General features: G+C 35.7%; 2 protein-coding genes and 1 pseudogene across 3 annotated transcripts; all 3 read right to left on the bottom strand.

Moving 5' to 3' along the window:
* Nucleotides 1–4,308: 4,308 nt before the first annotated feature.
* On the bottom strand, nucleotides 4,309–6,384 carry LOC144553273 (respiratory burst oxidase homolog protein F-like; annotated as a pseudogene).
* A 2,035-nt stretch (nucleotides 6,385–8,419) lies between these two features.
* On the bottom strand, nucleotides 8,420–10,599 carry LOC144553527 (ras-related protein RHN1-like). Of its 2 annotated transcripts, none has more exons than XM_078301733.1 (7): nucleotides 10,358–10,599; nucleotides 10,125–10,202; nucleotides 9,859–10,026; nucleotides 9,326–9,374; nucleotides 9,139–9,212; nucleotides 8,835–8,928; nucleotides 8,420–8,721 (listed from the first exon to the last, which is right to left on the bottom strand). In XM_078301733.1, exons 2-7 carry the CDS (start codon nucleotides 10,185–10,187, stop codon nucleotides 8,621–8,623), a joined length of 549 nt encoding a protein of 182 aa, XP_078157859.1. In that variant the 5' UTR covers nucleotides 10,188–10,202; nucleotides 10,358–10,599; the 3' UTR covers nucleotides 8,420–8,620. The 2 variants fall into 2 exon arrangements, with proteins under 2 accessions (XP_078157859.1, XP_078157858.1); XM_078301732.1 differs by having other exon boundaries at nucleotides 10,362–10,599.
* Nucleotides 10,600–10,730: 131 nt separating this feature from the next.
* On the bottom strand, nucleotides 10,731–14,950 carry LOC144553526 (polyadenylate-binding protein 2-like). Its single transcript, XM_078301731.1, has 9 exons — nucleotides 14,396–14,950; nucleotides 13,979–14,097; nucleotides 13,204–13,860; nucleotides 13,026–13,103; nucleotides 12,812–12,901; nucleotides 12,582–12,716; nucleotides 12,189–12,365; nucleotides 11,544–11,747; nucleotides 10,731–11,268 (listed from the first exon to the last, which is right to left on the bottom strand). The coding sequence occupies exons 1-9, from the start codon at nucleotides 14,664–14,666 to the stop codon at nucleotides 11,026–11,028; spliced, it is 1,974 nt and encodes a 657-aa protein (XP_078157857.1). The 5' UTR covers nucleotides 14,667–14,950; the 3' UTR covers nucleotides 10,731–11,025.
* Between the last annotated feature and the right edge of the window lie 748 nt (nucleotides 14,951–15,698).

Below are 15,698 nucleotides of genomic sequence, written 5' to 3'. Positions count from 1 at the left end.
GCATCCGTATTATACAAATTACTAAATTGTTAAAAGAATTTTGTTGACGACTAATACATTTATAACTATAAGAAACTTGACCACCAAAAAAGTTTCAGCATGATAAGTTAATCCAAAAATTAAGGGAGATGTATTTCCCTGCCATAGTTAGGGCTGTCAAAAAAGCTCGCGGCTCGCGGCTCACCTCTAGCTCGCTCGCTAACAGCTCTCTCGGTAGTGGACCGAGCTGTTAACGAGCCAGCTTGGCTCAGGCTCGGGCCAAAATAAACGAGCTGAGCCAGGGGTCAGCTCGAACCGGGCCAGCTCGGCTCATTAAGCTACAGTGGATTTAGGGTTTAGTCCCGTATAATTTTAAGTACAGTCCCATTTTCAAAGACACAATTATGCAAAATTGATATATTTTTGGTCTGAGAAGAAAGAATACGGGCTTCAGTTGCTTGAAGATGTGCCTGCTGAACGATTTCTTAAATTTTTTGAATGAGCTTTCTTATTTTTATATTTTTGAATTTGTATAATAGTAGCCCAATAAAGCATAGCGAGCCAGCTCGTCAGCTCGCGAGCTAGCTCAGGCTGGCTTGTCACGAGCGAGCCAGGGGTTTTCGGCTCGGATGACCTAGGTCCAGCTCGCTCGGTCCAGGCTCAGGCCAAAATAAACAAGCCGAGCTAAGGTCCAGCTCGGCCCGAGTCAGCTCGTTTACACCCCGAGCCATAGTCTTGTTATCTTGTAACATATTACTGAACCATTTGGTGCTAAAATATATACAAAAATAATTAATAATATTGGGAACATGATATTGAGGGAAGCCCAATTTCTTAGCAAACTTTGTGGCGCAATATTTAAATTATGTAAACTTTTTAAGGAAACGGTTTTAACTGCAAAAGAACTGACACAAATAGTTAAAGTTTGCTGTCAAATACACTTTTTCTGCCAAAATTTCATCTTTACCCAATTTTATCCCATGCAGTTACATGCGACTGATTATTGTTTTTATATATTTACAATTTTAGTAGCAATTTGACATATTTTGTTCTATAATATCACCAGATACCAGTTTCAAAAGATAAATAAATAGTTTTATTTTCTTAAAAAAACAAAGATAACTAAGAACCTGATTTTTATCCATGCGTGCGACTTCTTTCATGATATCTCCAAACCACTCAATGGAACCTTGATCTCTAGTGACCCAATAAAAGTATGCCTTTTGTTTCCTCTTAGCCTTTGCCTTATCTAACTACAGAGGAAAAGAAAAAACAAATACAAAATTATTCAGGTACCAGGTATATATATATATAACATGAATATATAGTTGTAGAGGAGGGTTCAAATGCCTCCATGTTTTTGTGCCTCCATCATGCCTCCATTTCTTTCTATCATTTTCAAAGTTCAAACAGTCGATCCGAACTGCTCAACCTAACCTCCATACTAAAATATGTTTGGAGACCAAATTTTATATTTTTAGGAATTTTTTTACTATTTTTTTAGATAGGTACAAAATCAGTAAATCTGAACCATCTAAAAACAGTATTTTTGTACCTATCTAAAAAAATAGTAAAATTTTTTTCTAAAAATATAAAATTTGGTCTCCAAACATATTTTAATATGGAGGTTAGGTTGAGCGGTTCGGATCAACTGTTTGAACTTTGAAAATGATGGAGAGAGATGAAGGCATGATGGAGGCACAAAAACATGGAGGCATTTGAACCATCCTCATAGTTGTATACACAGAAAATTAATTAAATCTTCTTTGTTTTTACTTTTTGGAAAAGGAGATGAAAATATCCTTGGAGAAGCATGATTACCTTGTTAATACCATTAGCTATGTCTTTGAGCACACTAATAAATGGTGTTGCACCTATCCCAAGGCCAATTAACAAGACAACCTCGTACTTAGAATGGTCCTGTGAGGCTGAACCGTAGGACCCATCTATTGCTATTTTTGGCAAATTGAGTTGAGCAGATATTAATGCCTGTAGAGACAAATAACAATCATGTATTCTTCATCACAAAAAAAATAAATATGCGTTCCAGTTTAAGCCAGGTAATGCTTGAGTCGTCAAACCCGTACCTGGTATTGCATTAATAATTAGTTAGCAATAAAATCTAGTAACTGTATGGGTCTGATTCTAATCTACTAATAATGAACTGTAAATCCTTATTAAAGATTGTGAGCATTCATTGGTAGTTGAAACAATGCTCGCAATTTTCCTCTTTGTGTTTACTGATATGAGCAAGTTCTGATTGAAGTTATGCCAATGATAATTACAGAGAGATACCGGATGCATTGTATGCTTTTTGATATCGGCATGATTCATAGTCTGTGATCGCTGCTCGGCTCAACTCATTTAGCAAACAATTGGTGCTAGCTAAAAACCTATTAAACAACAAAAGACACTGGTAAGATAAATTTACCTCTTGGAAGATGCTATAAAATTGATAGCTCCAATCGCCAAGAGATCTAACATGCATGCTTAGGTTATCATCATCTGGTGCTGAGGTTAGTGAATATGGATGCCTGGATTTCAACAGTACATGAAACAAAAACAAAAAACATTTAAGGTAACAGAAAATTCAAGGAAGCTGAAAATTTCAGTATGCCCCTCAAAGACTTCAAAATTATGTATTTCCCTCTCTAAAGTTCATAGTATCGTATTTAGTTATTTATCCCTCTTAATTTTAAAAACTAAACAAATTACTCAATTTATTGCCTTCTCTATTACAACTCATTTTAAATTTAAAGTACCCATTTTACTCTTTATTAAAAAAAATTATGTAGTCCGTTTAAAAGAATTGTCAAGCTTCTAATTGGCCAATTGTGAGAGCAAATGGTTAATTTTCTTGCTTGTGATGTACACACAAGCGTTTGTTTAGAAAATTGATGGAAGCTGACATTACAATTATAGCTCTCGAAGTACTTAAAATTTAACCAGGTAAAGATTCATAAATTATACATAGAATAAAAATAAACGTTGGCACCTTGTTCTTACCGCTCAAACTTTGAGATTTGAGGGCACTATACAAAAACATACATATCGCTCCGATATGTGAAACCTGAAGGTTTTTTCATCTTTAGAGAAACAACCTTTCCAGAGTATATTCTTGCCTGATTAGGAAGTAGATCAATAATTTTAGAAAACTTACCAAGTGGTTAAATAAGATTTGTATTATTCATTAAGATACTCTGCTTTAATTATTTTAGAAGGAGCATACCTTTAGGATTTTGACAGCAACCATTTCTGAACGTATTGATTGAAATATTCACTCTCATGTTACACTTAGTGCACCTCTAATTGCTCAAAAACTGAAATTAAATTGCAATTGAAAGTATTTAGATGAGTTTAGAGAAATTTGACACGCGGGATGTTAACGGAGTTCGGCAAAACAAAGGCCTACGTCTCCGGGGCTTCGCAACCTCAAGTGGTGCGCCTTTCTATTACCCAATACGAAATGATTACAACTTGTGAACCGTTGAGCTCTTACACACTAAGCGGGAAGTCAAACGACCAACTCAAAGAGATGAGAACAAGATCTCTTAGTTCAAGCTACTCAAGAGAAACACTCAATAGATCACTCTAATCTAATCTAATTTGAGATTAGTGAAGTGAGTTTGAGGTTGTTTGAGGAATTTTGAAGTTTTAAGCTCTCACAACAATGGAGTAAGCTAAGTTATCAGAAAATCGCTTTTTAGAAGTTTAGGATCGGCTCAGATTATTTGAAAAGAAAGCCCAAAGACCTATTTATAGTGTCAGCTCAATAGTGAACTGTTTGACCTAAAACGTTACCAACGTTTTATAAAACGTTACCAACGTTTTATAAAACGTTATAACGTTTTAGTTCAAAATGCGATTTAGGGTTTCAATTTTCTGACAGCTCAATGAAAACGTTACATAACATTTTGCTCTGTAAAATCTTGATAAAAAACATGAATTGTTTAAAGCTTAGATTTAATTAAAACCTTACAACGTTTTAAGAATTTTGTACAACTGTATTTGTTGTTCTGACAATTCCTTAAAACGTTGTAACATTTTGTAAAAACGTTACAATGTTTCAAGTTGTTTCTGAGTTTGATCAAGCTGTTACTTCAGCGGTTCTGACAGGTTTAAAACGTTACAAACGTTTTTCCTCTGTTAAAACAGCCTCAAACATACTTTACCAAGTATAAAATATTACACTTTGTATTCTTGACAAATATCTTCATGATTTCTTCTGTCCAAGTATTCTACATTGCAATTCCAATTCTTCTTAAACCTACATAATTCTAAAATAAAAGAAATCGTAAAATTCAATAATTATATATTTTTGCAAATTAGTCAAATAGACATTATTGTACGAACAATATCTCCGACATAGATTAGAACAGGTATTGCCAAGTACATCCAAGTCTAAATAAATGAAAGGAAAAAAAATAGAGATGTGAAGATTAGTGTAAATGAGTTGTTCAAATTAAAATTTATAGAATAGCACAAATGAAAAGTTTATGAGCAGCTAAGGAAATACCGTCTTCTCGGTGAAGTCTTTCGCTAGAAACAGAAACATCGAATGGATGATGAGCAGCACATAAACCAAAATAAGCACATGGTGTGAGTACCAAAGTGCATTAAAACCCCACGAACCGTTGGATTGGTTCCGGGAGAGATTGAGATTTTCTTCTTGGTATTCTTAAAGCTAGCGAGAATGCTATTAGCATCAGTATCACCATTGCTATCCCGGTCAAGCCCTCGGTGGATGTCAATATGTCAAAATATGAGGGTTGCATGTACCCAAAGTCACACCCGATTGTTTGCCGAAATAGGAATCCGTCTGCTCCTACAATTCGTGGAAAGTTGCATGTCAGATGAACGCCTGCATGTAGGATCACACAAATAATGATTCCTGCAGCAACAAGCTACACTAGATAGAAAGAAAAATATTTTTAGATAAAGAACTGACAATTAACTGAGCAATTAATTGTAGAGGTTCATTTTTTATAAATAGCATATTCTATTATTGACAAATAGTTGAGGCTCAGCTTAATTTTGTTAACAACATACTTCTATTTACAAAAAGCAAAAAAAAAAAAATCCATTTAAATTGTTAAACTGATTAGTGTATGAATCAGTGCCCTTATCCATTGTAATTTGAATTTCTTGTGGTCATTTTTTTTTAAGGTGAGTGGTCTGGATGACTACTAACTAACGATTGTATTAATAATGAAAAAGTATTTACAACACCTCAACAAACTAATACTGAAAGCAGAGCTACAAAGACATGTTAGTAATAGTATAAGAAAAAGAATTATGAAAAAGCTATCTGGTATTGCGCATATATAGGCAACATATACCTTCTGAAAATTGATGGTATCATTGAATGGCACGACAGAGCCAATCATACGGCTCTTTCGAAGCCATGTCACTGTGTTTCGGCATACTGGTAAGAGAACAAGAGCCATATTTTTAGCTTAAGCATCTCTGCCGCCCCTTTAGCGGTGCAGAGGCAGTACCCCATGACTTCAAAGTCCGATCTATGATGGTATTGCACAAATTTCCAGGTGAAGAGACCGATACAAGTTGCAAGCTAGAGCATTACAACCAAGGCTCACCTTCAATAAGCCCGGAGAATGACAGTTGTTGTAAGAAGGGCTTCGTATGGACGATCATTCGAGGCAAGGATTTCATTTGATCACGATGTAGCAGGTGGAGTGTGGATTGACTTTCTACTTTGATCATTTATCTGTTATATTTGTATAAAATATATATCAAGTCAAAAAAAAAAAATCAATGACTACTAATGAGAATCCGTCATCGAGTGCCGATAAAATATATATCAAGTCAATAAATTGCGGTGTATTGACATAACCAGTATCAACCAAAAAAAATTTGTCTCATGGTACTGTGAATTCGTCGTCGAGTGCACTCTTTAGTACAGTTGCATCTAAAGCTGATCCTTCCCATCCGGCCATTACATATGTAAATCAATAGTCGAAATCATAAACGAACATAACATTATGTGACAATGCCTATTTTCTATTATGATATGGAGCTTGATCTTCGTAAGCAATAGTTATAGGAACATGGGTACCGTCAATGGCACTAATATAATCATGTATATTAAAAAGTAATGAATAATTAAACTTACCTTAATTTAAAAATAACATTAATTTGAGAATGATTGAAATTAATTTACCTTAAAGAAAGGATTAAATATTGTTCTGGATTGGATAAGTTGGGGTGTATGAAGTCAAGGGGCATTATGATTTCTACAGATAGTCGAGTAATAGCCTTAATTACAATATGGAAGTAACGGCTTACTGTATCACCCGACCGTTGGAATCGTTCTTGCACGGTGCGATTGCTTGCATTTTTAGCAAGTGTGTATAAGAACATTGCAACTTGTTCTTCAATCAACATTTGTCCATCCTGGAGCAACTCAATGTCTCTCAACAACTTGACAAATGCACAAAAAATAAAAGACTTTATTGACATACATCATTCCAGTTTATATTTCTCATTTGTCCATTCATACGAAATTCTCGCTTACAACGACACTCATGACCATCTAAGACTTCATTGACATATATCATTCCAGTTTAGATTGAAGTATGGCATGGAATTGGTTCCATTATATTTCTCTCTATATGTGGCATGATGAGATTTGTATAATCCTCATCATTATTATTAATCTTCCATTGAAGAAGATGATCCATTATTTTGCTATAAAAGAGGTGAAGAAGCATTTGCTGCAATAGCTCTATATATAAACAATTTAGATTTTTTTTTTAAATGAAAATGGTCATGATCACTTTTTTGTCACTTTGTAGTGTATGATCAATCATAATATTACTTTTTAGTGTGTGGTCAGTTCACCCATTTATAACTTTACAGTGTGTAGTCAGTTCACCCATTTATCAATTTACAGTGTGTAGTCAGTTCACCCATTTATCACTTTACAATATGTGGTCAGTTCACTCTAATATCACTTTTCAGTGTGTGGTCAATTCACTCATTTATCACTTTGCAGTGTGTGGTCAGTTCACTCTAATATCACTTTGCATTGTATAGTTAATTTACTCATTTAAACTTTTTTAGAATCTGATATATACAATTATATTGATTATAATCAGTACGTGATTAGTATTAATACACTTAATATAGTTTAATATTATTATTGCATCTTCTATAAAAACAAAAACAAACAAACATCCTAACAAATTTTCCATGCATTTGCCGAACACTTACATTCACTAATTTCCTATGGATTAAATAACTTTGGTTTTGAGAAATTGAAATAATTCCCATGCTGCCGATCAGGCTCTAAAAATATTTCAATGTTGTGTCAATTGATTTTATGATTATAACATATTTTATAATAAACATAATTATAGAGATTGAGTTATAATTGTGTACCCGATAAGTTAATAGGTTTGAATCCGATTATTATTTGAATCTAATTAGTGTCATATCCTGATAGAAATCTTGAATTCGCTTAAAAGAGAGCTCAGACCTAATTTTATCTGCGAGTGCTTGTTATTCCTCTCTTTTTTTTTGTTAGATGCTTTTGTGATTTTGGCTGTGGTTGTAGTTGTATTTTTTGTTAGTAAATAACTAAAAAAATAGTATTTGATGTTTTAATTTATTTTAATTGTTGAATTATCATATTGACCGAGTCAAAGTGGTTGACCGGTCAAAAAATGGCCTAATTAATTGCTGTAGTTAAGAGCATTATCTCTCTCACATTACCGTTAAATTATAATTGGCCAATTAACTATGTCAATTAATTTGTTCAACCTACAAGGCAAAATATATATATATAAAAGAAGTGTCTTGTAATATTTTCACTTAAATTAATTCCTCACAAAATATAAATATATATTTTGGCATGATATGTTATGGTAGTATTTTTTTTTTTTTTTTAACTAGTTAACATTCAACTATGACCGTGCTATTAGTGAGAAATCAAGACATTTGTTCGAGGTCGAACTTTCAAATCAGGGAGGGAGACGCTAACTGGTGGTGGAGTTGTTAGTTTTCATCGCGGAGGGGTGCTAGCGGGGCGTCGGAACGTCGGGGGGTGGGCAGAAGGGGGCGCTGGTTGAGATGTGGGGGGGAGCCAAAGAGCAAAATAATTGATGAACAGTTTAGATTTGGAGGTTGGATGGAGGCAGTGGAACCCTTCTCTTGTTTTAAAGCCCAAAATTAATAATTTATGAAAATATTCCAACATATTATTTGTTTCTAATTAATGAAATAAGCAGATGTTTCTGTTGCTTTTTCGTTTACAGAAAGAGGGTCCCCACAAGAAAATAAATTATTAACTTTTAAAGTCTCTATTTGTAAATGATTAGGAGAGAAATAGGATTCTTCACCTGCAATGACAATACACTTCTCACTGATGATGAGCTTACACAGATGCAAATTTTGAATATTCAAATTGCGCACAAAATTCTTCCAAAATAAAGGTGCAACAAACAGTCAAATGCAATAATCAGTTTAATACATTGTAAAGGAAACCACTCAAGAAATTAATACTTAAGAGTAATACACAAGGATTTGAATTCATTTATTTACAAAACAACTTCTACAAAGATCTAACTGGATCAGACACCCAGTGCAACAAAGATTGAATCTGACATGATGTATGATGACATTATATTGAGCAACAGAATTGCCTTCTGTAATGATCTCGTGCGTCGTTGTGCAATAAAATCCCAGTTTGCTGGGAAGGCCGAGCTTTCACAAGTCTTTTTGCTAGAAATTACATTGAATAATTCAGATTATTGTATTTTCAATAATACAAAACCATCATGTATTCATGAAGATAATAAAAAAATAAAGATATAAAGATAGACATCATATCTTACCAACTTCGTAAAATAACTCGTTTACGTTTTGTGCACTCTTAGCAGAAGTTTCAGTGAAAAACAAGCCATTTTCTTCAGCATACTGTGTTCCTGCCTACAAAGTTTGTCAATTAAGATCCATTGCAGTTCCAAAATGAAACCAAAGAAAGTGAATAGAAAGTACAAGTCATCTGATTTCAAACTCCAAAATAGTGTGTTAGTGATACTGGCATGTATCACCTCTGCTTCATACATAATTAGAGAACATCTTATAATTATAGTTCAGAAAAAATGATTTCAATGAAGCTAAATCAAATAGTTATACCTCAATTTGTACTTTCCTATCTTTCTCCAAATCAACCTTGTTACCGACCAATGCCATAATCAAGTATGTGTTTCCTATACGGAAACCAAAGGTCATTGAATTAGATGAATAAATGCATTATTTGTTAGTTTTCCAACCAAAGTACGAATTATTCCTCTTTATTAACAAAGTATGAATTATCAAATACCTTGTCTTTTGAGTTCCTCAACCCACTTCTTTGCTTTAGTAAATGAATCCTGGTAATTTACAAATTTATGCCATTAGAGCATCTACATCCCTAAAACTCAAAAAGATTTCTAAATAACTATTAACTATCTTTTAGAAATTATGGTCTTTAAAGTTTCTAACTCTCACATCCCTGAAACTCATTTTAAAGTTTCTATTAAGCCACGTCAGCAACAAATTAAAAAGGAGAAACAATTTGAGCTAATCATTTGGCCAACATAGAGTTTATAAACAGTTTCTTAATAAGAAACTTTCCTGCATAGTTTCTAAATAAGAAACTCTCCCACATCCCTAAAACTGGATTAGAAACTGCCACGTCAGATTAGAAACTCTAATAGTTTCAGGGATGTAGATGCTCTTAGTACAATGCTAACTTGTATTATCTTTCTTTCCAGCTATTTTTTTTCTCCTGTATTGTCATCTTACAGGTCTAATTTTACAATCGTATTTTTTTTTCTTATTTCCCAAGTTGAGTAAGATGAACAAAGAACTTACAGCGTTCGAGATGTCGTACACAACAATAGCAGCAGCCGCGCCACGGTAATACATAGGAGCCAAGCTGTGGTATCGTTCCTGCCCTGCAGTGTCCCAGATATCAAACTTCACAATGGCATCGTTAAGCGACAATATCTGAGAGAAGAATGCTGCCCCAATTGTGGATTCCTGTAAAGAAACAACAAAAAATGCTATATGTTAAATATTCTAAGTGGAGGGAGAAAAAAAATACTGAATTGTTCTAACTGATGAATCAAAAGATGCACCTGGCAATCAAAATACTGTCCTTTGACAAACCTCAACGCAAGACTTGTTTTTCCGGTTCCCATATCTCCAAGAAGAACCTAATAATCAGAAAAGAATTATTTATATGTGTGAAAGTTAAAATACAGGGAAAATGATCTCCATTCAAGTTACATATTTCTACAACAGTTCAGAGCTTGTACAATATTGCATGTCATTACTCTTTTGTATGCTATTGAGAAAGGGAAAGACGTACCCACCAGTTTGGCTTGAATGTTGTTGGTCCCCATTCTCTCCATTGTTATCATGGAGAGAGACTTGAGAAATTTTGGAAGAATACAGCTACAGCGAGGAGAGATTTGGGAAAGAAAAAGGAAGCAGCTTCCAGCGAAGGAAGAATAGTAGGTCTTTCTCAACAACCAGTCTTCGATCTTTGGGACTATTAGATTTCAAAAGCATACTAGAAGTAGATATCCTACTACAATTATACATACTAGAAGTAGATTTCAAATGTTTATTTTCAAAGAAAACCAATTATCAAATATCCATACAAGAAATTAAATTATGGCCTACTCACAGGGAAGGAACTGATGTGCACTCCAGAAAACTTAATTTTAACAGGCAAAATATACTCCCAAAAATTATTAAATAACAAGCCTATCATATCCAAATCCCAAGTGCTAAACAAACAAAACGCATGCACCCGTCAGGATTTTAAACAAGAAACACACAATTTTGCATCATACAGCCAAACACAACACAACACGACCTACACACTTCTTTAATAAGAAACACAACAAGTAAAGAACCCAACTCCAGATTCCACAAACTACAACAAGGGCACTTCCTTCTAATTTACTTCAATTTTATCCCTTTTTTTCTTTATTCAAGCCACAAGGATAAAACAGAATAGCACGAAGGGCACTAAGACAAAATCCCATCGCTGAGTGAGAGAGCACCCAGCTGATCACTAGTACTAGATTGCTGTTGCTGTGCGACAGTGTGGAGGACCTCCATGGCCTCGGCAACCTTCGCCTTAAGCGCCTCAGGTGACTCCAGCAGATGGAGAACTTCAGTCTGGTCCATCTCAAGGAGCATTCCCGTCACCTTCGCTGAATTCTCGTGCTCCAGCTGGTCCACTAACGGGTACAAGGTCTCTCCCAACATCTGCAACCCAACTCAATCTTAGACTTATCTTTTAAATAATATTACAATAACAATTACAATTCAATTCTCCAGCTTTTGATGACATTGTGTACAATTAATCTTCCAAGGTTCTCGAAATTCAGTGATGGTACGGAACATGTCCAAGAGCTGTGCTACATTCCCAATTTAGCAATTTTTCTCATTGATTATATGAGCATGAGTCAATTTGTGTTGTTAATGCCAACTAGCAATAGCTTGTGCTGGAAAAAATATTAATTTGCAAGACCAAGGCTTACCATCCTTTGCTGGTCAGGGTTAGCATTGGCAAGGGCCGAAGCAAGAGTGCTTGTAGAAATAGTCTGAGAGATAGGGGCATCCCGCACAGGTAAGGACCCCATGTCATAAGGAGATATCATTCCTCCTGTCATATTAGGTGTTGGGGAATCCTGCATGTTCCTTCCACCAGGGTAGCGGTACATGCGGCCCCTTGGTGCCATCATCTGTATCAAAGAAACATACTGCACATAAATACATGATTCAAATAAACTGTACATTTTCATAAAAACAAAAAAAAAGTTTAAGTGAGATGTAAAAGAAAGTAGATGAATAAAATGTGAAGTGCACTTTTTTGTGCTTCTTTTACATTCCCATAGGAAAGAATTTTGAAGTGTTACACAATAAATAGGAAATTGAAATTCTCCTTTGACTCGATAGCCATGAGTACAAGAATCTAGTATGTGCTAACATTTTTAAGCAGTGAAAAGTAGTTAAATTGATGACTAAAGAGAGCAATCAGTTTGCTAGGAAGAGATTTGTAGGGAAAAATAAAGATAGAAAGAAAACCGAAGTTGATATCTTGACTTAAAAGGAAAGAAAGAGAAAGAACAAAACAGAAGCTGATGACAAACAATAAGACATAAATACATTGAAATACAAAAAACCTGATTGTGCATAACAGGCATAGCCTGCTGGTTCTGATGCATATGTGCAGAACCGCCGCGGCGGCCTCCAGGTCTGGGTTCTTGCTGACCTGGCTGCACATATGGCACAAAGAAGTTGGGCATTGGAGCACCAGGCCTCATCCCAGGAACCATCTGCGGCTGGAATCCAAATCCCGGCTGCTCAGAAAGTATAAGGAGAACAACTCTGTTAAACATTTAAGTCCAAAGGACAGGTACTTGTAGAGAGCTAGAGGGGCAGTAAAAGCGCATATCAAATTAGCCAACAAAAGAACAGGAAATAGTCTCCCAGTCTCGTGCCTAAAATATATTTTTGGCATGTACTTGCAAAATGATGTGTGATTTTGTAATGATATTTACACAGATATAAGTTACCTGAGGGGGCATAAGGGGAGGAGCTTGCCCATAAAACATCTGCTGACCAACCCCTGGAGTGCCTGGAGGAAACATGGGCATACGAGGACCCATAGGAGGCCCCATTGGCATAGGCCGCATCTGTGCAAATTGGAACTAAAATTCCCAACAGAAAAGAATCAATCAGTCAGCGCAAAGAAGCGTTTTTTAGAAAAAGTTCATTGATAAAAAAATAGAATAATTAAAGATACCTGTAGTCTAGCTCTTCGATCTTCTTTTCGCTGAGCAATTGCTACATATAATGGCTTCCCAGCAACCATTTTCCCATTCATTTCTGCAAGCTGAAGTCCAGAAAAACAAACACACACACACAGAAAAGAAAGGAATTAACATGTGTACATAATTTGAACATAATTACCAATAAAGAATTGTTCCTGAACAGTGTAGGACGAAGAAAATACTTACAGCGCGATTTGCTTCCTCAGTAGTTGAGAAGGCAACAAACCCAGAACCCTTGCTAACACCATTTTGATCCCTCATAACCTTCAATACAATAAGGACAATTAGATAATTGAAATTGAACAATTTAATCAAACCAAAAGAATATAAAATTACTGTGGCTATATAAATATAAGAGACTGACCTTGCAAGAGGTTATTGTGCCATATTCTGAAAAAAATTCTTTGAGTTGATCATCAGTGATGCTATCATCCAAATTCTTCAAATATAAATTCAACCCATGAAGCTTGTCTGCGGCCTCTTTCGCACTCTGATCGAATTTGGCCTTTAGCTCCATCTCCCTTTCTGATTTCTTTTGAGCTCTTCCAACGTACCACTCCTGATCGTTAAATTTCTTCCCATTAAGCTCCTGAACTGCATGTGCAGCCTCGTCAGGGTTCTCAAAATTAACGAACCCAAAGCACCTTGATTTACCATTCTCATCAGCCATAACAACGGCACTGGTAATTGTGCCATACTTGCTGAATATATCTTCGAGTTCCTCCTTTGTGGTGGACTCAGCTAGGTTTTTAACAAAGACATTATTAAACTTTGTTTTGTCCACTGAATTTTCTCTGTCCTGTTTACGGAGAAATGGACCCACATAAACTTGCTTATCATTCAAAAGCATCCCATTGAGCTGTTCTATTGCTTGCTTTGCAGCTTCCTCGGTTTCATATTGAACAAAACCATAACCTTTCGACTGCCCGGATGAATCTGTTGCGACTTTGCAGGTAAGTATTGTACCAAATGCAGAGAATGTCTCATGCAGTAGCTTGTTATCTATTGCTTTGTCTAGGTTCTGAAACAAAGGTTATAAATATAGAGCTAATAAGTGACTCGAGGAACTAATCAGCGCATGTAACTTTTCTTCACAAAGTACAAAAAATGAGAACTAAAGAAAAAATTTAGAGATTAACCTTGATAAATATGTTGGCAGCACCACTACGACGTAAACTTGGGTCACGATTTGAATACATTATACGAATAGCCTTGTTACCAAGAAGAGAAAAATTTAGCAACTCCAATGCCCTTGCAGCTGCCAAGTCAGTAAGAATTACCAGTGGATTAGAATAAACCAAATAAGTGAACCAAGTAATTATGACTTATAATCACCCAAAGCATCTTAAAAAGGGGGTGTTTTATAATTAACAGTATCCTAATAAAATCACAACATAGAGAGTAATAAATCCAAAGGTGAAAACTAATAACTAAAACTACAAGGACATAACCAACATAGGAATAATAGTAAATCTAATCAGATAAGCCCGTGCAATCCAACGCTTGGAAAGAAAGATCACAAGTGCTAAAAAGAGAAATAGATCAAAGGGACAAACCATCGTCGGAGCTGCTAAAATTGACGTAGGCATAACCAAGGGACCGCCGGGTGGTGACGTCACGGCAGACCCTCACTGACACGACCGGTCCCACTCCGTTGAACATCTCGAAAACTTGAGAGTCGGTGACGTTGGTATCCAGATCTCCAACATACAGAGAGGTGGTCGGAAATTGAACCACTCCCGGCGCCGCTCCGTTGATCGCCGGAGCAACAGCCACCGCATTAGTCATCGCCATATTATTAGGCGTCATCACTTGCATCTCCGCCATTCCTCCCTTTTTCTTTTCTCTTTTCTAACTTTTTTTTTGTTTGTTAATTTATTTTTTGTTCTTTTTTCTCTTCTCTATAAACCCTGGAAATTGACGATAAAAGTTAGGGTTAACAGAGATACAAACCTTTCGCCTTCCTTCTCTATATTTTTCTATCTTTTTTTTTTTTTTCTTTTTTAGAATAAGGGTTTCTATATGAAAAATAGAATGATAAAAAGGAAGCGGAAAAGATTTGGAAGCGCAGGAGAGGCTGCACCGCGAACCACCATCGGCGATTTGGTCTGATTTTATATAGGATCTGGAAAAACGCGCTCTTGGTCGGGAAAGTACTGAGGCCGTACATTTTTCGCGCAACAGATGTCAACCGTCGATTTAATTGGTGACGTGGCGATGATGTTGTTTTGTTGGGCCGGGCTGCCGGTTTATTGTTCAACTGGCGAACCGCAAACCACAAAACAATTAGGTGCGCGCAGTGGGTGAAGATATTACAGAGCAGTGTTTTCTTTATGCAGCGCACAGATAATTGAATCAAGAGAGCGCTGCATATGTATAGTGCGCTGTATGAAGTAAAATTTACTCTGTCAATATTTTTCCAGCAAAGTGCATTGAACTGTTAAATCACAACCACTGAGACACTCGGGCGCCGTCTCCAGCGCTGAAATGAAACTTGGACCCACCTGTCAGTGACATCAGTTTTTCATTTTTTTTTTCTGCTATCAAGTACGGGAAATGTGTTTGGCTGCAAAACTCCCTTTGAAACTTCTTTTAGGTGCTTAACGACATTATAAAAAGAAAAGAAAAGAAAAGAAAAACCGTTTGGATGGTATCATTGTAATAATGATATTTGGTAACTTCCACAGTTCCACTCGGTTATTAGTAACAACCATCAAGGATAAAACTGTAATCACACGATCACTACAGAGAACGGACTTTCTGCTCTTGCACCAGACCAGATTTAACATTTCTTGATCATTTATTTTGACCAAGGTTTTTCACTGCTAGCTATTTGCTCTTCTTTGCCTTTAAAGGCTT

This window comes from Carex rostrata, chromosome 4, assembly GCF_964058835.1.
Source record: "Carex rostrata chromosome 4, lpCarRost1.2, whole genome shotgun sequence".
Taxonomy (NCBI): domain Eukaryota; kingdom Viridiplantae; phylum Streptophyta; class Magnoliopsida; order Poales; family Cyperaceae; genus Carex; species Carex rostrata.
The sequence above is the reverse complement of the archived record's forward strand: the minus strand, read 5'-3'. Positions and strand labels throughout refer to the sequence as shown.